The sequence below is a fragment of the Panthera uncia genome, chromosome F2, assembly GCF_023721935.1.
Source record: "Panthera uncia isolate 11264 chromosome F2, Puncia_PCG_1.0, whole genome shotgun sequence".
Taxonomy (NCBI): domain Eukaryota; kingdom Metazoa; phylum Chordata; class Mammalia; order Carnivora; family Felidae; genus Panthera; species Panthera uncia.
Genome location: NC_064812.1, coordinates 7,580,327 through 7,602,675, shown reverse-complemented (window position 1 = coordinate 7,602,675; position 22,349 = coordinate 7,580,327). Strand labels below are relative to the sequence as shown.

At 49.9% G+C, this 22,349-nt stretch overlaps 1 protein-coding gene across 2 annotated transcripts in view; it reads right to left on the bottom strand.

Annotated features, from left to right (window-relative positions):
• Positions 1-22,349, bottom strand: part of ZFAT (zinc finger and AT-hook domain containing) — a 190,622-nt gene that overhangs the window by 134,948 nt on the left and 33,325 nt on the right. For both annotated transcript variants that reach the window (XM_049633451.1, XM_049633453.1), the window contains exon 3: positions 11,841-12,092. In XM_049633451.1, the coding sequence (XP_049489408.1) occupies positions 11,841-12,092 (252 nt within the window). The remainder of the gene's footprint in view (positions 1-11,840; positions 12,093-22,349) is intronic.

Below are 22,349 nucleotides of genomic sequence, written 5' to 3'. Positions count from 1 at the left end.
TTAGCCAGAAGCACCGGGCCCAGCCCCCTGCTTTAGCCAGAAGCACCAGGCCCAGCAGTAAGTCTGGCCACCCATCCCAGGACTTCTCAGCCATCGGGGGTTTTCCTGGGAGAGACCGAGCTCCTGTTCACACAGGGTCACAAGGCACAGGAGCTCCTTGTCTTGGGAAAAAGCATTAAGTAGCAGGAAAGCCCAGGTGCCACGGCCTCCATCACACCCTCTCAAGTCCCTCCACGCCAGGATGCAGTCAGTGGGCAGCCCACCGAACTTCACACATAAAGACACAGTGGGCTGTGCCCTTGGCCCTGACACAGGAGAACCGGCTTCCCCAGCACAGTCACTCGCAGCCAGCACGGCCCCAGGAGGCTGCCAAGATGCTGAACAAGAACGCCTTCCTTCAAAAGTCCCGGCATAACATCCCACTTAGGTGGGATTGTTTGTTCCTCCTCTGCTCTCTCCTCCCACTGCAAGAAAAGGCACTGAGCACCCCTGGTTTGCCCAAGAGACACACCAAGTCAGGAGGAGGGATTGTGGGGTACCTGGCGTCAGCCCTACTTGTGTCTCACACCTGGAGACTTAATTCCCACAGGACTGGAGGTCTGAATTCAGGTGACTCTGGGCCAGGGCAGGGTGGCGAGTCGGAGGGCCAGCATCCCAGGAGATAGCTTGATCCACATGACCAGAGCTTGAGGTCAGAAGTCTAAGGGATTCAGGTAATCACCAGCTGGCCTTGGACGACTCCCTCCAGGTGGCAAAGCCTCTTTTTCTTCATCTGCATTGAGATGGTTGCCCTACCCTTGCGTCCAGCAGGAGGATTAGAACAGATGCTCAGGGCCCTGGCAGTGGCTGGGCGCAGCAAGACGAGGCACCTCCGTGCAGCTCAGCCGGGGCCAGTGAGCATCACGGGCCCGCTGACCTGGGTGTGTCTGCTACTGACCCGTGGAAGCTCTGGACTAGCTCGCCTCTGGAAATTCTGTGAGCATGTAAACACGCATCTGTAGAATTTCCCAGCCTGATTCACACTCATTGCTGGGGCCCGACAGAGCTCCCCATGGGCTCCCAGCTATAGGTCTCATGCTTTCTTCCTCTCCTAAAGCAGTCTGATCACCTACCCTGTTATCACCCATCTGAACTTCATTTAAAAGCTACCAGAAGCTACCAGAGTAATGAAGGTCACGCACAGGTATTTTCACTGAGCAGCTGTTTACCAGCTGCTGACCCTGACGAGAGAGAGCTGGCGGGCTCAGGGGCTGGAGGGGGCTCCCTAAGAAGAAAACGGTGCCTGCACCAAAGGAGCCAGGAGACAAGTAGGCACAAGTGTGCACAGCAGTGGTCCAGATGCAGCATCTAGTCTCAGGGCAGGGGGGAGACCACTACTCGCAGGGACAGGGAGGCCACAGAGGGATGCTCAACAAGAAAGCAACGGGTCACCTTTGCGCTGGACACTGCTCTGTGGAGAAGCGGGGTTAGGGGGCCAGTGGAGATGTGGAGCCACCGATCCAAAGGCTGTGGCTGACAGTACCTGGGAGGTCCCACTGGCACCTGACTCCGAAGATCCAGAACAGCGCTTGGATCAGGGTGGGAAGGGAACCCCAAACCCCACAGGGGCGGATTTGAGTCTGTGCCTGCCCCCCATCTTCTCCCCGCACCCTCCCCACCTTCCCTCCAGCCCAACTTTTCTCCAGACTGTTTCTTGTTTCATGACTGTAAACACAGTGCCTTATTTTGTTAATAATAAGATAACGATGAGTAACTTAAACAGCACACTTCTCCTGTTAAGAAAGAAAGAGAGAGAGAGAGAAATAAGAAAGAAAGAAAGAAAGAAAGAGAAAAAGAAAGACAAAGAGGAAGCTAGACCTGGGGCAGGGAGGAAGGTCAGGAAGGAGACTGGGGGCCCCAGGGTGGCTCGGGGCAGGGGGGGAAGAGGGGCGCACAAAAGCCAGCAAGGCTCAATGACAGTGCAGTCTGGGGTGAGATCAGAGGAGGAATTAAGGGCAACTCAGGTTTCTAGTTCAGAAGACTGGGAAGCACCAGCAAGTGAGAGGTAACTTTCCCAGGCAACCATCAAATACAGGTGAGAAAAATGAGAGATGAAACCCAAAGTGTAAAGAACACAGAGTCCAGAAATGACCATTAGCAGGTGCGCTGGCCAGGCAGCCAGCAGCACGTACTGGGGCCGATCCAGGTCACCTGGCCCACACCACGTAGAAACATACATAGAAGTTAGAAAAACTAACTTTGAGTTTCCTGCTCATTAGAGACTTTGTAGTTCCTGTTTGTGCTCTAAAGGATCCGTGCATTTACTGAGCACTTCGTGTGTACCAGGCACTGTTCTGAACACTGGAGACAGAGTAATGAAATGACATACCCACACGACGTACGTAACATGGTCTTCCTTGTGCCAAATCCGTAAAGGAGCAGAGTTTGGCTCTAGATTCTGGCAAAGAAAGGACAGTGATGAGTGATTCTATGCCATGTGCAGGGCACCAGGCCCTGGGACAGCACGAGATCCTGTCTGCTGAGCTATCAGCACGTGGGGATACAAACACACATACGACACTCCTAACACGAGGAGACCCGCATGGCACGGGGTGAGCAGCCTGGGCTGCCGGGAGGCAGAGGCTGAGGACAAGGACGGGCACGCTGAGCCAGCCTGAGACAGCAGTGAGGCCAGGAGCTGCAAGAGGGTGGGCATCTGCTGGCACATGAACACCAGACGGCCCTGGCGTCCCGGAGAAGGGATGGGTGTGCAAAGGCAGAGGGATGGGCAAGCGCCTGGGGCCAGAGGCGAGTGTGGCTACTCAGAGGGCGGAGGGGAGGGGGCCATTCCACAGGCAAAGGGAACAACGTACAAGAGACAAGTGTGCAGGGTACTGGCACCACCAGAAGTCTGTTACAGAGTCATACACGGGCAACATGGGAAGGGGTCGGGGCGGGGGGGCAGCTGTCAGGCTGTGCAGAAACAACCCAGCAGGCTCATGAGGAGCTCGGACTGTCTGAACAGCAGCAGGGAGAGCTAGCCGGTCCTCAGGGGACAGATGCAAGCAGCGTGCACTTGGCCCCAGCAGCAGGGAGAGCCAGAGTGCATGCACCCAGGGCGTGTCTCAAACAATCCACTGAAATCCGGGGAGAACATGGGAGAATTCCTCTTTCCCTTTCTTACCGCATCCTTGCGAATTTTATATTTTACGTGTGTTTTACAACAACCATAAACACGTTCTTACAGCAAATGGGGATTTGAGCAAAATGCCTGGGCTCCCAGCCCAGGCCCACCACTTACTACGGGGTAACACTGGAGAGGGTGCTTGTCTCAGTTTCCGAATCTGTGAAACGGGGACAAAAATCAGTAAGTACCTCATGGGGTTTTTAATGAAGAGGAAATCAATTAATATTTCTAAGACACTCAGTACAGTGGTGGGCCTATAGAAAGGATGCTGTAGTTGGTTTTTAAATTTTAAAAATGCAATTTATTGGTAAAAAATGAACATTTATCAGGGACGTGTATGCAAATCACTGGTCGACACAGAGCGTGGATGGGAATAGGGCGCGGACCAGAGCCATCAAAGAGTCTGTGGAGGGAATGATGGGGCCTGACCCACACGAACGTCAGCCGGATAGAGAGGAGGATAGGAGAAATATCTCACAGGAAAAGTCAACTGACCATGACAAATGACCAATGTGAGAGGTGACATCTGGATGGTGGGGCCAGTCACCAAGTCAGAATATGGGGGGGGGGGGGGCATTTATAAGGAGCTAGTCAGTGAGCTCAGCACCAAACAAGCCCACAGCGCAAGCCGCCTGTGGGTCACCCGAACGGGTCTGGAGCCCAGGACGGGGTGGGGGCAAGGAGGGCGTCTGCAGGTCACAGAGCACAGCTGGGGGGTGAGTCCAAGGAAGTGGATGGGAGCCATGCAGCAGTCACTAGTGACAGTCATCAAACACCTCCGGCTCTCCCCGACCCCAGGCACTTTCTGGCCCCTTGAAGTCGGTGGGGCCACGACATCAGCTCTGGCCAACGAAATGCACAGGCAGAAATGACAGGTGTCACTTCGAGGCTGACACGAAACCACGCAGGGCTCTCCTCCCCTCCTGCACAGTGACCAGCCACGTTCGGGGCGGGGGGCTGCTCTCTCCGTCCAGGACCCCGAGCGAGCAGAGCCCCTGAGGACCCGCAGCAGGTATGGAGTCCGAAGGAGAACGCGAGCTTGCTTCCGTTAGGCCACTGCAGTTTGGGAGAGGCCTGTTGTAAGGGTGTGGCCTGGCCTCCGCTGACTGACAGACTCGGGGACAGTGACGGGGTTGGGGGGGCGACGTGATGAGAGGAGGAACAGGAGCTCACCGAGCAGCCGGGCAGGAGCAGCTGGTGAGAAGCGGGGGAGTTGGGAGCACAAGGTGTCACCGCGAGGGAATATTCACAGTGCGAGGACACACGCCCACACTTCCCAGCAGGCCGAAGGCTGGGTGTGCCTGGAGACGTGACCTCCAGGCTTCCAGCCACCTGACCGGTGCACGGGTGAAACCAGGGTTTACAGGCAGCAAGAGGAACCAGCCGTTACCATTACTCAGCTTTCCACGGAGAAAAATGTTCCATTCGAGAGACTGACGCTGCTCCGCCTTGCCTCCTGCAAAGTTTCAAACACAACTCACCCAAAACCGTTTTCAGTCAGAGCAGCCATTACCGAGTCAGCCGTTTTGCTAACACAAATGCAGTAGAAGGCACTTGAAGCATTGTTACAAAAAATCTCCATGAAGATTACAGGGGCATCTTAGGGAATATCTTAAAATAAATGCCTTGTCTTCTCTAGGACAGATTTAACAAGAGTTAAGAGCCCATTTCTGCAACTCTCCTTGCAGAAAATGACCCCAGAAATAACAAGCTAAGGCAGGTTCAGAAGCCACTTTTATAAAGTTGACATATTGATTTCTGTAGGCCGCAAACTGTTTTTCAAAAACACCAGCTGCTCCACATAATGGCATTAAAAAAAAAAATCTCTTTTCCTGGTTTCTTTTACTATTCGTATGCAGAATAAAATAAACAAACGTTGAATACACATCAAAAGTATTATTTTAACTTGCCGTGGTTCAGCCAAGGGAAGGGCTTGTTTTGTTTTCTTGTGATTGTTTTAGCAAGCTAAAGAGTCAAGGTCAACTGTTTGAAATGTCACTAATCTGCTCTTTGCAGACCGTGTATTAAAACAATTATGCAAGAATTTTCCAAATTGTAACGTTGTGCTTGGCAAACTAGGATCCGGAGCAGTCACACGGACACATGGACGGCAGCCACAAGCCAGTTGGACAGAAGGTCATTTCTGCATATTTCAGCGGCTTCGACAGGGGCCAGAAAGGCAAAGACTCCCAGAACTTCTACCTTTCCGTTTGGTATTTGTTAAAGTCCTTTTAGGTCATTCAAATCAATGGAACACGAGTCCGGTTTCTCTACGGCTATTACTGGAGGCCACTGATAATCTTATTAGAAAGGACTGCTCAAGTCTGCCATTGTAGGAGACATGGCTGAACGAATTACAGAGCAGAAGATAAACAGGAACCTCGCAGGGTGGAGCCTTCATTTCTTATAAGGTTAGAGATAAAGCTCACAAAGGGACACTGAAATGAATAAAATCTGCATCCATGGAGTGGAAATGAGACCGGTTTTAAGGGTTTTAAGACACGGCCGTGGCACAGCAGGCTGGCCAACGGGTGAGGATCAGGAGGTGTGGGATGGGACCCCAACCCTACCTCGGACGAGGCATGGGGCTCCGCCTGATCATCATCACTTCTGGACTCAACTTCCTCACCTATAAAATTATGAAAGTGAGGCCGAAGAGGGGGTTTTCCAAGCCAATCTTAAGCAGTCACATACCATGTGATTCAACTGATAGAAGATCCTCAAATGACCAAATTACAGAGCTGGAGGACAGACCTGTGGTTGCCCAGGGTGGGGGTGGGTTGACATGTCTACCCCTGTGACACGTGACACAGAACTACCCACACACGTCATCTCACTGTCCACGTCCCCATTCTGATGTCACGCGTCAACCTCTACACAATCCTTAGGAGAAACAGGGTCAAGGGCACGAGACTTCTCTAGACAATCTTGGCAACTTCCTATACATGCGCAATTATTTTCAAAATACGAAGTCTTACTCTTTTAAAGTATTTCTTAGACTTTGCACCGGACCCTTATTATTCCCTCTGTGGACCCTTTGATGTGAAATAGCTTATCTACCAAACTGCATTTATTAAGCATAATTCTTTTGCCCATGTTTAGTGATCAAATATATAACTGTCTTACTTTAAACTTTTTACAAAAATACAATTTCCAGATGGATCAAAGACACAGGTAACCAATACAACCGTACAAAAATAACAGAGGACTATATAGGAGCACGTTTTTTATTATTTGGGGGTAGAGGTAAGTGTTCTAAGCCATGAAGAAAAGGGCAAGAAATTTAAAAGGAACATGTAGTGACAATACAGACATTTAAAACTCCAACAAATTGGGGCGCCTGGGTGGCTCAGCCGGTTGAGCAGCCGACTTTGGCTCAGGTCACGATCTCGCGGTCCGTGAGTTCGAGCCCCGAGTTGGGCTCTGTGCTGACAGCTCAGAGCCTGGAGCCTGTTTCAGATTCTGTGTCTCCCTCTCTCTGACCCTCCCCCGTTCATGCTCTGTCTCTCTCTGTCTCAAAAATAAATAAACATTAGGGGCACCTGGGTGGCGCAGTCGGTTAAGCGTCCGACTTCAGCCAGGTCACGATCTCGCGGTCCGTGAGTTCGAGCCCCACGTCGGGCTCTGGGCTGATGGCTCGGAGCCTGGAGCCTGTTTCCGATTCTGTGTCTCCCTCTCTCTCTGCCCCTCCCCCGTTCATGCTTTGTCTCTCTCTGTCCCAAAAATAAATAAAAAACATTGAAAAAAAAAATTAAAAAAAAAAAAAATAAATAAACATTAAAAAAAAAATTTTTTTTAAATAAATAAATAAATAAATAAAAAATAAAACTCCAGCAAAGTGCGAAAGAAAACAAAGCAAGGCTACAAACAACAAGACAATGATAAACGTGGAAAATACCCTCGGCACATATGTGTCGGGGAAGTAACTGACAGATGCTGTCTACGGGGCGGCTTGGCAACAGGCATATGTGTCAAAAGGTAAACTACGCCCTTATTAGCCGAGCAATTACGTTACTGGTATCCATCTAAGATCATAATAGCGTAAGTGCAAATAATAAAATTAATATGCATGCTCAAGACCACTCACCTGTGGACTGTCACTGTTATTGTTTAAGTAGGCTTCAAGCCTGGTGCAGAGTTCAGGGCAGGGCCTGAACTCACAACCCTGAGATCAAGATTTGGGCTGAGATCGAAAATCAGTCAGATGCCTGGGGCACCTGGGTGGCTCTGTCAGCTAAGCGTCCACCTCCTGATTTTGGCTCAGGTCTTGATCTCAGGGTCTTAAGCTCGAGCCCTGGGTCGAGCTGTGAGCTGACAGCATGGAGCCTGCTTGGGATTCTCTCTCTCCCTCTCTCTCTGCCCCTTCCCCATGAGCACTCGCTCTGAATAAATAAACAAACATTAAAAAAAAAACAAAAACAAACATTAAAAAAAAAAAGAGTTGGTTGGACACTTCACTGACTCAGACGCCCTGAGTAGTGGTTTTCTTTTTTGTAATCAGGGAGAAAAATGAAAAGCAATCTTGGATGTCAATCAGCTGGAAACCGATGAAGGAAAATATATGGCCCACACATACGAGGAAATGCTGGGTGTCCTTTAAAAATGACAAAAATGCGCATTTACTGAGTAGTCTGGTCAGGAAGCATAGCACAGCTGCCACACCGCGGTGGGTTCAGAACCCAGACCCACCACATACAGGCTGTGTGATCTAAGCAAACTCCTGAACCTCTCGGTGCCTCAGTATCCTCTCCTATAAAATGAGAGTAACAATAATGCCTACTTCTTAAGGTTGCTATGAGAATTACAGGAGCTAGCAGCAGTAAACACGGAGTATCCAGAAAGTGCTACGAAACAGCTTGTTAAACAAAAAAATATTAACATGGAAAATGTTACCGGCTATATTGGTGAGTAAAAAAAGAAATCACGGAACATGATACATGACCCCATTTCTAAAAAACATATGTGTACACAGAACAGAGAAGGATCTTCCTTCTCTTTCTTACACAGTATAGTAGTCAATACACCTAAGCAGTGAAATTCTGGATTATTGTTACTTTCCTCTCAGTACTTTCTGCATCATTTCAGGTATTTAAAAAGAAAAACAAGATAGGTACTGTGAGACACTTCTGGAACCTGAACTGGTGTGAGCTTTTGGTGGGGAGGGGGAATTCGGCAACATGTAATATACATCCTGACCCAGCAATTACACTTCTAGGAATTTATCCTATGAAAGTAACAACGTAAGTCCACAAATACATGTGTGCCCACGCACATATACACGCACGTACATACATATATGCCTGCACACAGAAGTGTTTATGAAAGCAATATTTACAACAGCAAAAGACTGGCAACGACCCTAAATTTGCTCAGCTGACAACAATACGACACAGAAAAACAATGCTGTAGAGCTCCATGGAAAGATCTTTTTGCTAAGGGCCTTCAATGCCCAGGAGAGGACCTGGCACTTGACTCTGAAGGGGAGACACTGAAAAACTTTGTTTTAGGAAGAAAACCCTGAGGGCAATGCAGACAATCCACAGACCCGACTGAACTCAGGCTGCATCCAAGTTAGATCCAGGTCTGACATCTGAAGGAAGCAGCAGCAGGAATGTTTTGCAAAGGAGAACCCTGAGTTCCGGCCGTAATCGCACAGAAAGCCCAGGGGTCTCTCAGGAGGAGGCTGGCGGGATAAATCATGTGAAGGCACAAAAACAAAGCAGGTCCTCAAGAAGACAGCACTGAATGACCCCAAAGATTCAAATTCTCGGGACTCGGGCAGGTACACACAGGGCTCTCTTAACGCTACAGCCGGCCCCACTCATTAAGAGGCAAGGGCCACGGGGAACGCAAAGTGGTGTGGCCCCTCTGGAAAACGGTATGGAGGGTCCTCAAAAAGTTAGAGACAGAACTACCCTGTGATGCAGGAATCACACTGCTGGGTATTTACCCAAACGATACAAAAACACTAATTCAAAGGGACACATGCCCCCCTACGTTTACAGCAGCATTTCCACAATAGTCAAACTACGGAAGCAGCCCAAGCGTCCATCAGTTGGTGACTGGAACAAGAGCTGGTGTGGTGTGTGTGTGTGTGTGTGTGCGTGTGCATGCATGGACACATACGTGTATGTGCAATGGAATATCAGTCAACCATAAAGAGAATGAAATCTTGCCATTTGCAACGACATGGATGGAGCTAGAGGGTATAACACTAAGTGAAATAAGTCAGAGAAAGACAAATACCATCTGATTTCACTCTTATGTGAAATTTAAGAAACAAAACAAGCAAAGGAAAAAAAGAGAGAAACAAACCAAGAAACAGACTCTTAACTACAGAGAACACACCGATGGCTACCCGAGGGGAGGCGGCTGGGGGGATGCGATTGAGGGCTGCACTTGTGATGAGCACCGGGTGACATGTGGATGTGCTGAATCACTACACTATGTGCCTGAAACTAGGAACACTATACAGGGATTAAAGTAAAAAACTTAGGGGCGCCTGGGTGGCTCAGTCGGTTAAGCGTCCGACTTCAGCTCAGGTCACGATCTCACGGTCCGTGAGTTCGAGCCCCGCGTCGGGCTCTGGGCTGATGGCCCAGAGCCTGGAGCCTGCTTCCGATTCTGTGTCTCCCTCTCTCTCTGCCCCTCCCCCGTTCATGCTCTGTCTCTCTCTGTCTCAAAAATAAATACACGTTAAAAAAAATAAATAAATAAAAAGATAAATAAAGTAAAAAACTTAATGAACAAATAAACAATATGCAACCACCATTAACTATTTGTGTGAGAAAAAGAGAGTGGGGGTGTGCATGGGGTGGGGGCCGGGGGGGACAGCCCATAACCCAGGGCCAGTGGTTGACAAATGCACCAGAAATCAGCACTTTATGGGCAGGGAGGTGCATTCTAATCCTTCCTCCCTCAACCATCTCGGTTCTAGAAGTACCTTTATTTGCCAAAAGGGCATCAGGCTCTGAAACAGGAGGCCAATGGCTCTGAAACCACAGCACTCCTGGCCTACGTGCCTCCCACAGCAATGACGTGCCCTCTGCTGTGGGACAGGTGTCTTCCCAGTGGCCTATCCTGTTTGAGCGCTAGTCCATTATTTGCATTAGCCCATGCAGCCTAGAAAGTCACCTCGAGAGCCGTTCTTCAAAGGAAAGAACGTTTTATATTTTCTACAGTTTGCGCAGATGCTGGCAATGAGCCTTGGCCACCAACCTAGATGTCTGGTAAATATCAGTTACTCAGTTACGCCCCCGATCTGCGCTAGGGTCTTACTTCCCGGTTGGGAGGTGTTTACAGTAAAGGGACTTGAGGACTGAGGTTCAGAGGCTAGGCTCCCTTGCTAACTGAAGAACCCTGGACAAATACCTGATTGCCCAGTCTCGCTATCCTTACATACACAACAGGAAGGAAGACAACAGTACTGCTCCCATACTGCTACGAATAAGTTATAGCTAACATTTGCTGAGCGCTTTTCAAATGCAGGTACTGTTCTGAGCACCTTAAAAGTCCTGCCTTATTCAATCCTCAAAGCAACCATATGAGATAGTGCTGTGTTTTATTCCCATTTTACAGATACGGAAACTGAGGCAGAAGGAAGCTATTAAGGCCTGGAGGAGCTGGGATTCAAACCCTGGCTGCCATATTCCAAAGCCTATGTTTTAACCAGAACTGGTTACTCCCATGTAACAAGCTTAGCACAGTACAAAACACAGTAAGAACTCAAAGTCTTGGGCAAAGTCTGAAGACTTCACAAGCGGTATAAGAACCAGACAAGAGCAGGGCCCACAGCAGAGGCCCTCCCCTCTCCAGTGCAGTCCTGCTAGCTCATTCCTCCCACAGGGTCGCCCCCGAGACCTGCCCCACCGCAGAGACAGCACTCCTTGCCCACCTTCACTGAACCTCCTTCAGCCTCTTTTAGAAGTTACTTCAGGCGCGAAGTCAGTGAAGCGCCCAACTTCAGCTCAGGTCATGGTCTCACGGTGCGAGTTTGAGCCCCACATCGGGCTTCGGAACTCTATCTCCCTCTCTCACTGTCCCTCCCCCACGTCCCCCCCTCGCTCTCAAAATTAAACAACTATTTTTTAAAAAGCAAGTTACTTCAGATGACGCTTAGCCAGGAACGTAAATGGAGGAAGCACCAGTGTTCTTTCCTTTCTTCCAGAATGCCTGCCACAACCTAGCCCCCCAGCCACTGCTGGCTCAGCAGGTGCCTCACAGGGGCCCCGAGCACCCTAACGTCTGCACTTCTGCCCACACCTCCCTCCATTAATGCCAATGCCACGCACACCATGACTCCAGGCTCCCTCCTGACCCCCGTCAGAAGGCCACCTCCCCTCCAAGGGTACGTTCCCTGTTAACATCTCGTGATGCACAACCCTGCTGTCCTACCCAGGACGCAAGCTCACCGAGGGGACGCTGTGTTTTACCCTCTCTGCAGAGCCCAGAGCTCCCGCAGACGTGCCCCCATGACTCGCACTCTGTGGGCACCGCCTACCGGACACGTCACCGACAGTAACAGTCATCGGTTCCCAAACAGAGACTTTTCCAGATAGGTAGGCCGCGTACAAAAGCGCTCGATCTCCATGCAGTAACTGACCCAGGGCAAACGGATGTCCGCAGTTACACATCTTCGCGAGCAACTGGCGCGTCCGGCCCTTGGGCAACGTACCTGCGTCTCCGTCCTCCTCACCCCAGTTCAGCACGATGATGCAGACGTGCTTCCTCAGCTGGCGCGGGTTAGAGAACTTTCGACGGCACTGGCCGCACTCCAAGCTGCCCGGAGCCAGGCTGCTCCCCTCCTCTGGGGCCGGCGGACTGCCCTCCTGCGGACTAACGACGCTCTCTGCCAGGTCCTCCTCGCCGCTGGGCTTCTTCGTGGACCCCTTCGGCCTGCCTCTCTTCCTCTTCATGACCGAAAACTCTACCAAGGAAACAAGAGGGCACAACTGAGTCACAGGAGGCGACAGTGCACGGCACGCACTCAACTTCCAAATGTGGAAATGTGTTCAGTTTCGGGTTTTATGAAAAACAGAAAGTCTGAAGCCGTTCCAGAAATTAACAGCTGCAGACGTACCTTTAGTGCTCATAGTTTTGCATCCACATGCCAACGTATAACCAGTTTTCTAATACTCTCCTTTAAAAATACTATGTGATCAAACCTTGGCACAGGCTTCCTCCGTAAAGTGGGGATGATTTTGAACTGTGACCGGCAGCCGCCCGGTTCACAAATCAGACTCCTAGTGAAGCAAGCAGCAGCTCCATTTATACCCAGTTCTCGGAAAAGTGCTTAAGGACTTCTTTGTGAAGGATTCTCAAAGGCCGCTTAGCCTTTCAGGCTCATAATGAGCTGCACAACTATTCAGATTATTTCAAGGCGTCATAATTATTACAGCCAAATTGTTCTGATAAAACAGGGAAAAAAGAATTACAATCTCAATCTACCAATTACAGGACTAAAGACAAGAGCAACATGCTTCAAGTTTCCTAGCGACCTAGTGAGTTGGATGGCATGCTCAGAGCCGCTCTGGAGCAAGCTTCAAATCATTTGTCAACTTGTAACTCTGGTTAATTAGCGCTCGTGTTTAAGGCAGTCACCTCCAGAATGCAGGTAGGAAGTGAGACTGGCGAGCGGGGTCGGGGAGCATCCTGCTGTTGCTCATGTGAAGGTGGAGGGGCGCGGGCTCAGGTGATGTCACGTGACAGGTACCCTGAGAGACGCCAAGCAGGAAGCCAGCACAGTGTGGCCGGCGCCCCAGGGCCAGGCACCTGCAGGGCGCCATCCTCTCTGACTCTGAGCAGCGGAGGAGGGGAGAGGTCCTAGGCTCCAGCACCCCCCCTGGGAAAATGGTCACGTACCAAGCGGTGAGGTCTTCGGGGCCCCTCCTGCTCTCTCCAAGGCTACCGCCCTGCACAGGAAAGTGTCACCCACCCGCCCTCGGCCACCCCCATGAGGACCTGTGAGGCGGGCTGCTGTGCTCCCAAGTCAGGCAGGGAGACCACAGGGGAGAGGAGGGCAGGACGGTTCTGGGGCAGAATCTGCCGGGAACCAGTGAGCGGCTTGACAACATGGGCCCTGGACAGAGGAGCCTGCTCTGACACGGGGTCCCCAAGAACTCGGGAGACGGAGCACTGGAACGGGGGAAGAGCTGGGGTGGGGGAGCCCTTGAAGGGGCAGGGCTTCTGTGGAGCTGTAGGGCCGGGCTGGGTCGGCGCCGACCGAGAGCCACAGCGGAGCCCTCGTCGGCCAGGGCCGCAGTAAAGCATACAATTCCTGCCTTCCCGCTCTGTCCGGGCGTGTTGGAGACGGGGGGCCGGGGAGGGAGCACTTCACAACAGGCAGGCAAAGGCAGAGACCAGGTGGCACGAACGAGGGCACAGGACGCTTTGATCCCGTGGCCCACACCGGGTTTTACCGAGCAGAACAGCTGTGTAGACACAAGGCCCAGCCGACGTGTACGGGAGGCCGGAGGGGGCGGCGAGGGAAGGGATGTACACAGTAAGGACAGAACTGTTTACCTCACGGTCATGAGAACAGTTCTCCTTGTTTTCTGTCACCACGGCATGATCTTGTGCAAGTTACTGAAGTGGCAAGGAACAGCAGAGAAGGACTGGCGGAGAGGCTATGAAACACGCACCGCGTGTCACGTCGGCTGGGCTGCAGAAATGTGTCTCGTGACAGTTACGGACGCCTGTGGCCCGGGCGCAACACCGAAGAGGGACCCTGAACCCTGCCATGCAGACGGCCTGATGCTCCTCTCTGAAATGCCCTATGAGGACGCAGCCATGTAGACATCTGGCCTCTGCCCCTGGCTACTGGGGGGGGGACCTCCAGGCCCCCAGGAGGTCCTGCCCGACAGGGGTGCCCGTATGCCTGGTCTAACAACGTGATTTATGACGGGCCCTGTGACAAGTCAGACCGGCCCTGACCTCTGGAGGAACCGGAGAACAAACGTCTTCATCTGAACCTACAGGACGAGCATGGGACCAACAGCCAGCCACGGAGGCAGTGGGTCACCAAGCCCCCCACAAAACCTCTGGACACCGAAGGCTGGGATGAGCGTCCCTGGCTGGAAGTTCTTGGGTCCTGTCATGTAAGACAGCCGGAAGAAGGCAAGGCATCCAGGACTCCACAGGGGGAGGAGGGTGACCAAAAGGTCCACACCTCAAACCCTCCAACCCCAGACTCGGCCCCTGCATCTCTCTCTTTGGCTGGTTCTGACTCATTCACATTTTATAGAAAATGGTTATCCTGGTATGCTGCTTTCCTGAGTTCTGAGTCATTCTAACAAACCACGGAAGCTGAGAGAGCCCTTGGGGTCCCCCGGATTCGTAGCTAGCTGGTCCCGGGGACCCCCAAACTTACAGCTGGGGCCAGCAGTCTTGTGGGCAACCGTGCCCCTCACCCGGGGTTCAGCACGCTCACAGCGGCAGGGCACCCCACCTTCCCTCCTCGGAGACAAGCCGGAACACGTGCCACAGTGCCACGGGGTGCGGGGTTCTGCCTGCCGCGGTCTGTGCACGGGGGACTCACGGCCCTGGTCCTGACTGCCCGTTGCCCCCCCCAACACCTAACCTGGTATCCCGCAGGGCTGGCAGGCACTGATAAATCCCAGTGAATTAAACTGGTGAGCGGTGCATAATCTGGCTGTCAAGGGGGAGACACAAAATCAGCCCTGAGAGCCTTGGAAAACCTCTAACACGACGGTGACAAAACTCATCTTACATCTTGCCACATCCATAATGCAGAGGCTCAAGACCAATTAGTTAGCAAAAAATGAAATATTCATAAGTGAACTTGGAATAACTGAAGAGCACTGGGAACCGGGGCGACCACGGACGCCCCGCAGAAGTGCTGAGAACCCGGGCCCCGGGCAAGCGAGGTCCTAGACCTCGGCATGGGCTTCCTTTCCGTCCCCTTCCTCCTCCGTGGGCCCCTCTGTCCGGTGTCTCTGTGATCTGTCCCAAAGACATCTGCCCACGGAAGCCCCTCTCCATTCCCTGTCACCTAGATCCCTTCACACGGCCTCCAACCTCCCGCTCCCGCCCTCCTCCGCCTCCACCCCTTGTCTCACTGCTGTGCCCTTGCTCTGGAACTTTCCATTGTTTACAACACTCAGACCTGGCTTTCTAGGTCCTTTCTCACAAGGCTCAACACACACACACACACACACACACACACACACACACACACACAAGGCTCAAAACACACACACACACACACACACACACACACACACACACACACACACACAGAGCTGTGCTCTCTCCCAGCTGCTTGGCAATGTTCTAGACCTCCCGAAATCTGCACAGGTAAGCCCAGTCTCTTTTCTTATACCTGCACTTCGCCCCCCTGCCTGTGCCCACCTCCTGCACCCCAGGCCCCAATTCAAACCCTCAGAGCCTCCTCCACGAGGCCACCCCAGCTGGTCTCACGCTGACAGTATGAGACACACGTAGCATGTAAGTCACCGACACAGCCTCCGACTGCATGTGTCCCTTTCTCCCCACCTCTGTCACACATCCCAAGGTTGAATCCCCAGGGCCCACAGGATCGCAGACAGAGCTGGAGATGTCGTAGCCACCGAATAAGTAAATACCCGTCCATCAGTTGTTTGATGACAGGAGGCCATTTCCTGCGTCCACGGTTTCCCAAAGGAAGAAAGGGGCGAGCCAGCATGCGTCATTTCAACCCTGTCCCAAAGCTGTAGTTGGGGGACAGCTTCCTCACAGTCAGAGGATCCAAGGCCAAAACGAGCAAGGGACAGGAAGCCTCTGCCAAGGGTTTTTAAATTCAATCAGAAGACAACATGGGCACCATGAAAAAACAGCTCCACGCTACTAAAAATCTAATAACGTGAGCCCTTTATTTGTACATCACTCAAGTGTGCGAGGCACTTTCCCAGTTATTATCTCATTTCATCCTCATAAAAACCTTAAGAGATGGATGTAGCAAATGTAATTTCCTCAATAGGAAAAGAAATGAGGGACTCAAAGGTTCGAGGCACTCAGCACATTTTCCAGAGCCTGCTGCTGAGCTCAGAGCCAGGATCCAGGTTTCCTTCTCCCCGGCCCAGATCTTTCCACTGAGTCACGTACCCCTCGGGTGGGTGCTCAGCATGTTCAAGGCACCAGTGTGTGTGGTGCAGAGAACAACAGCTGGGAGACAGGCCGCCTTGAGTTCAATCCCCGGAGCTTCCATTTCCAATATGAAGAATAAACACAAGACTGTCTGTTTTATAGTCACTTATAAATAAAAGCAACCCATTAAGATGTTGAGCGTAGTACTTAGAAGGTGATGGATAAGTGACAGCTGCTCATTACTACGGCCATGCTCATTAATATTCTGACATGGACAGTCTCCCTGAAGGAACTATCAGCCTCCCAGCCAGGCCACCATCACATCACGTGATTCGTCAATGCACACCCGTTCTTGTTCATTACTGCACTTTTGCCTTGATTTCTTCATTTAGAGTTTCTCACACGGCAAGAAAGCCAGGGCAGAATTCGGGGCATCCACATTTCATTGTGCTGAAGACTAAGGAGAAAGCCACCACCCTCACTCCGCGGCTTAATCGTGTCACTCCAACTCAAGAATTTAGGAAAATCCTGAAACTCTTCACACAGTTGGGCCTGACACTCAGTCTCCGACTTTTACTTCCAACGAGCCCAGGAAGCAATGGGAAGACGATGAATTATATATCAGAGGCGCGGGAGTGTGAGCCTTCTAGGCTTATGGGGAACGCGGCGTCCCCTTCACGGGACAGACTGCGGCTGGCCCTGGAACACGAGGCACCGGGGAGGCAAGGCACCCCAAGCCTGCTCCCCGTGGACTTCCCAGCAATGATGCGGAAATGTCATGTGAACAACGGCAACAACCAGCGATCATTAAGCACGTACAGCTCAGCATCGCGCAGAGCACTTCACATGCGTTTCCCCATCAAATGCCTGGGAACCACTGGTGTTATTCCCATTCTACAGAAAAAGATGCTGAGTTTTAAGAAGATCGCTCAATTTGCCGCAAGACACAGAAGAGATGAGTGGCAGAGCAAGGCTTTAAACCCACTGTTTGCCTCCGAGTCCGTGAGCTTCACTCCTGTGTCGGCTCAGTTAATTCCCGAGCGCAGAAATAATACGATTTGACCTGTCCTCTGCACTCTGCAGGAAAGTGATGACGGTGTCATCCAGCTACAGCCTTGGAGCGCTCTGACTCCGGGGCCGTGAAGTGCTTCGTGCACTCACCACGTACTAAGGCATTAGGTATTAACGTGTATTTATCCCATAACCTCTTCAAAAATAAAGGCCGGCATCTTATCTCCCTGTGACAGATGCCGAGAGCCACTCCCGTAGGCCAGCAGCAGGGCCTCCGCAGCTGTGCCCGCGGAGGGCAGGCGGGGGGCCGATCCCTGGGCCATGCTCCGCGAGGCGGGTGGGCACTGCGCACGGGCTGCATCAGCCCCGATCACGTTTTCGGCTGGTTCGCCCAGAAAGAAAGCCTGCTACCACTAACTCACCAGCCCAGAACGGGGGCGCCTTTTCGTAATCTGCACAAAAGCAGGCTGTGGGCCACGGCAGCCATGGCTGTCATGTGACCGCTCCACAACTGGAACGAGTGTATCCAAGATGGGTGCTCTTTAACTACCCCCATGCTGCCTACCAGAGTAGAAGAGAGGGCTCAGGTTTCGGTGGCTTCTGGAACAGCAAGTGCAACACGCCTACGGACACTCAGCGAGACCTTATGGCGGCAGCTGTCCAGAAGAGACAACACAGACACTTAAATGTAGATGCCAACTTCCTGTGGGGAGCTTCCTCTCACCCTCAAACTAGACTCTGTGACCCCCTCTTTAGCAGCCTGCACTTGGGCCCAGAGAAGTGCTTTCCCCACTGCACTGCACAACCGCCTCTCTGCCCACCAGCCACCCACCAGCCAGGAGGTGGACCCACGGGAACAGCGCCCCCTGCGTCCGGCACCCTGCCCCCAGCACAGCACCCAGGCAGGTAACAGGTGCACGGCTCCTGAATAAAGAAGCAAGAGGCACCTGGGTGGCTCAGCTGGTTAAGTGTCTTGACTTCGGCTCAGGTCATGATGTCACGGTTCGTGGGTTCGAGCCCCGAGTCGGGCTCTGTGCTGACGGCTCGGAGCCTGGAGCCTGCTTCGGATTCTGTGTCTCCCTGTCTCTCTGCCCCTCCTCCTCCACTTGTGCTCTCTCTCAAAGATGAATAAACATTAAAAAAAAAAAAAAAAGAAGCAGGATGGGAGGAAAGGAAGAGATAAGAAGGAGAAGAGTTTCTATGGAAGGTCTGAAAGAGGAACAAGATAAAAGAGCTCAAACAAGGCTCTCTGGTGACCCGCTTGAGTTCCAGCTCCAGGAAGCCCGCCTGCCCCAGGCGCCATCAGGACGAAGAGATGTGGGCACATACATGCTCACCCATCACTGACGCCCAAACACACACCCACACACATTCACCGACACAACCACACACTCACACACACACGTTCTCTCCACGAGGCAGTTTCTTCCTGGACCACAGCCAGAGACTTGATTAGGAAGAGGGGAGAAAATGAAAGGTTCTAATGCAGACCACTTCCTACATGAGCAAAAAAGATTAAAAGGCTATAAAATAAACCAAAGGATTTAGGAACCTTCATGTTATAAAGGGAGACCAAAATAATAAATCAATTACTGCTCAGTTAAAGGTTTAATTAAACCATTTCAAGTATCTCTCAACTTAAAATGAATTGTGAAGGTTAAGCCTGAATAGAAATCATTAGAGAGAAACTAAGCTTCTAGAAGCCTCAAATAGTATGGACTCGCACAGAGAGAAAAAAGAAAGACTCAGAGTTCTTAATGAAAGACTTTTGAAGAAATTTGCTCGTATTAAGAATCTGAGTTTAATTAAAGTCTTAAATACTTTTAAAAATTAAACTGTACAGGCAACTAATCTTCCAGTATACATACACCAAAAAAGAGAGAGAGAAAACGTGTTCAAGAAAAATTTAGGTCGAAGGTAAATTCGTTAACAAAAGAAAATAATTCCTTTTTTCTTTAAGTTTTTATTTATTTATTTTGAGAGAGGGCAAGTGTGCACATGAAAACATGCAGATCGGGGAGGGGCAGAGAGGGAGGGAGGGAGAGCATCCCAAGTAGGCTCTATGTCAGCACGGAGCCCAACGTGGGGATCGAACCCACAAACCATGAGATCATGACCTGAGCCAAAACCCAGAGTCGCCTGACCAACTGAGCCACTCAGGCTGCCCTGGAAAATAATTCTTAAAGTAGCTTCACGGTAAGAATTCGATTATACCCACATCAGTGTAAGAACAAGCAAATGCCACCAGGGCAGCTGGGTCCAATCCCACTCTCCCACCTACTGACCAGGTAACCTTGAGGGTGTTGTCGTAACTCCCCCGGTCTCTGAGCACATATTCCTCAATTATAAAATCCGAGCATCAGCAAGGAGATGGAAGACGTGGACGGCACTGTAAAAACAAAGCCTAACACCACCATCAGCAGAACATAAACGCTTCTCAATTGCACGTGGAACGTTCTCCAGGACAGACCACATGTTAGGCCATAAATCAAGTCTCAATAAATGTACAGAGACTGAAATCATACAAAGTATGTGGACGGGAATTAGAAATAAAAAATCACACGCGTGAATAACAAAAAACAACAACAAAAAACCCAATTAAAAAACGCGCAGAGGACCCGAGCAGACATTTTTCCAAAGAAGACCTACAGATGGCCAACAAGACACACGGAAAGATGCTCAACATCACTCATCATCAGGGAAGTGCAAAGGCAAAACTACACCTCACGCCCGTCAGAATGGCTAAAATCAAAAACACAAGAGACAGGCGAGGATGTGGAGAAAAAGGAACCCTCGTGCACTGCTGGTGGGAATGCAAACTGGTGCAGCCACTGTGGAGGACAGGATGGGGTCTCCTCAGAAAGTTAAAAAAAAGAACTACCCTACGATCTGCCAATTCCACTTCTAGGTACTGAAGAAAACAAAAGTACGAATTTGAAAAGATACATCCATATCTACATTCACTGCGACAGTATTTACAATACCCAAGATACGGAAGCAACCGAAGTGTCCATCAATAGATGAACGGATAAAAAAGATGTGGGGGGTGTGTACATACATATGTATATATACGCACATGTGCATACATATGTATACACACGCAATGCACACACACGCACAGACATTAGAATATTACCTAGCCATAAAAAAAGAATGAAATCTTGCCATTCACAACAACACAGACAGACCCAGAGGGTATCATGCTAAGTAAAATAAGTCTGAAAGAAAAAGATAAATATATATGATTTCACTTATATACGGATTCTAAAAAATAAAAGAACAAACAGAACAGAAAGACTCGTTGTTACAGAGAACTGGTGGTTGCCAGAGAGCGACGGCTGGGGAGACAGGTTAAATACATGAAGGGGATTAAGAGGCACAGACTTCCAGGGACAAAGTAAATAAGTCACGGGGATGAAAAGTACAGCATAGAAAATATAATCAATAATATTGTAATAACTTCGATACAGCCACAGATGGTGACAGAGAGTAACCAGAGCCATCATGGTGATCACTTCCTAATGTATAAAAATACAGAATAACCATCTTCTTACATACTGCATCTAATGTAGTAATGTATGTGAATTAAGATTTAATTTTAAAAAGGACAGAAAGAAATTTGAAAAACTCATAAGTACATGGAAACTAAATGGTACCCCTACATAACCCATGGGTCAAAGACAGTATCAGAAGGGAAACTAGGAAATACACTGAGATGATCAAAAGGAAAACACAACATGCGAGCATTCATGGGACGCAGTGCAAGCAGCCTTCACAAGGCAGTTTATAGCTGTAAAGGCCTATGTGAAATACAGAAAGATCTCAAATCAGTGGCCTACTCTTCCAACTCAAGAAACCAGAGAAAACAGAAGCAAACCAAATGCACAGCAAGCAGGAAAACAAAAAATAAAATGAAATTAAGAGTGTAAAGAGGTGAGACAGAAAAACAAAAGATAAAATAAAAAAAAAAACTGACAAACTTTTAGCTAAACTCACCAAGAAAAGAAAGGGAAGACTCAAACAGCTAAAATCAAGAATGAAAGATGGACAATTAGTATTAATCTTACCAAAAAAAGGTTTTTACAATTCTAAAGGAATACTATGAACAATTAATTATATGCCAACAAATCAGATAACTTTGAGGAAATGGAAAATTTCCTAGAAAGACACAAACTACCGAAAAGAATTCAAGAAGAAACAGAAAATATTCGTACACCTATCACAAGCAAAAAAACGGAGTCAGTAATCAAAAATCTTCCCACCAAAAACGAAAAACCCAGAACTAAAGGGCTTCGCTGGTGAATTCTATCAAACATTTCAGAAGAATGGACACTAACACTTCAAAAAATCTTCCAAAAAAAAAAAAAAAATGAACAAAACAAAAAACAAAAGAGGAGGGAACACTTCCCAGCTCATTCTGTGAGGCCACAAACCATTTTGATTCCCAAACCAAAGACATCAGAGAAATGATCCTACCGTTATCTCTGCATCTAAACATAAATGTCTTCATCAAAATAGTAGCAGACCAACTCCAGCAGCATATTAAAAAGGACTATGCGGCGTCACCAAGCGGGGTGCATCCTAGGAAGTGACCCTGGGTATGTAAATCCATCCATACAAATCACCACATTCAGAGAATGAAGGGGAAAAAAAACCCACACGGTCATCCCCACAGAGTGATGGACCACAACTGCAGAGCAGGTAAGAGGGGGAACACGGGCCTGGTGGGCTGGCTGTCAGGGAGACGAACAGGAAGAGGGATCCCTAGGAAGAGGGGGGCCCGGGATGGCCTGCCGAGCAAACAGTCATCTCTTTCACTAAGATCAGTAACGAGGGCAAGGGTGGTGGAAATCAACACACGTGTGTGTTAGAAAACACTGACGCACAGAGTTCCAGAAGATCTGTTCTCTTATCATTTATTCATTATTTAGAAATGAAATGAAAAATTCAGATTCTTTTACCTCATTCGCATTTCATTTTAGTGGGAAGAAAATCTTAATAAGCAAAGCTGAATAAAAATAGAATTAAGGGTTTGTAACAAGCTTTCTCAAAGTTCTCGACATGTTAATCCACGTGACTTCTCTCTGCC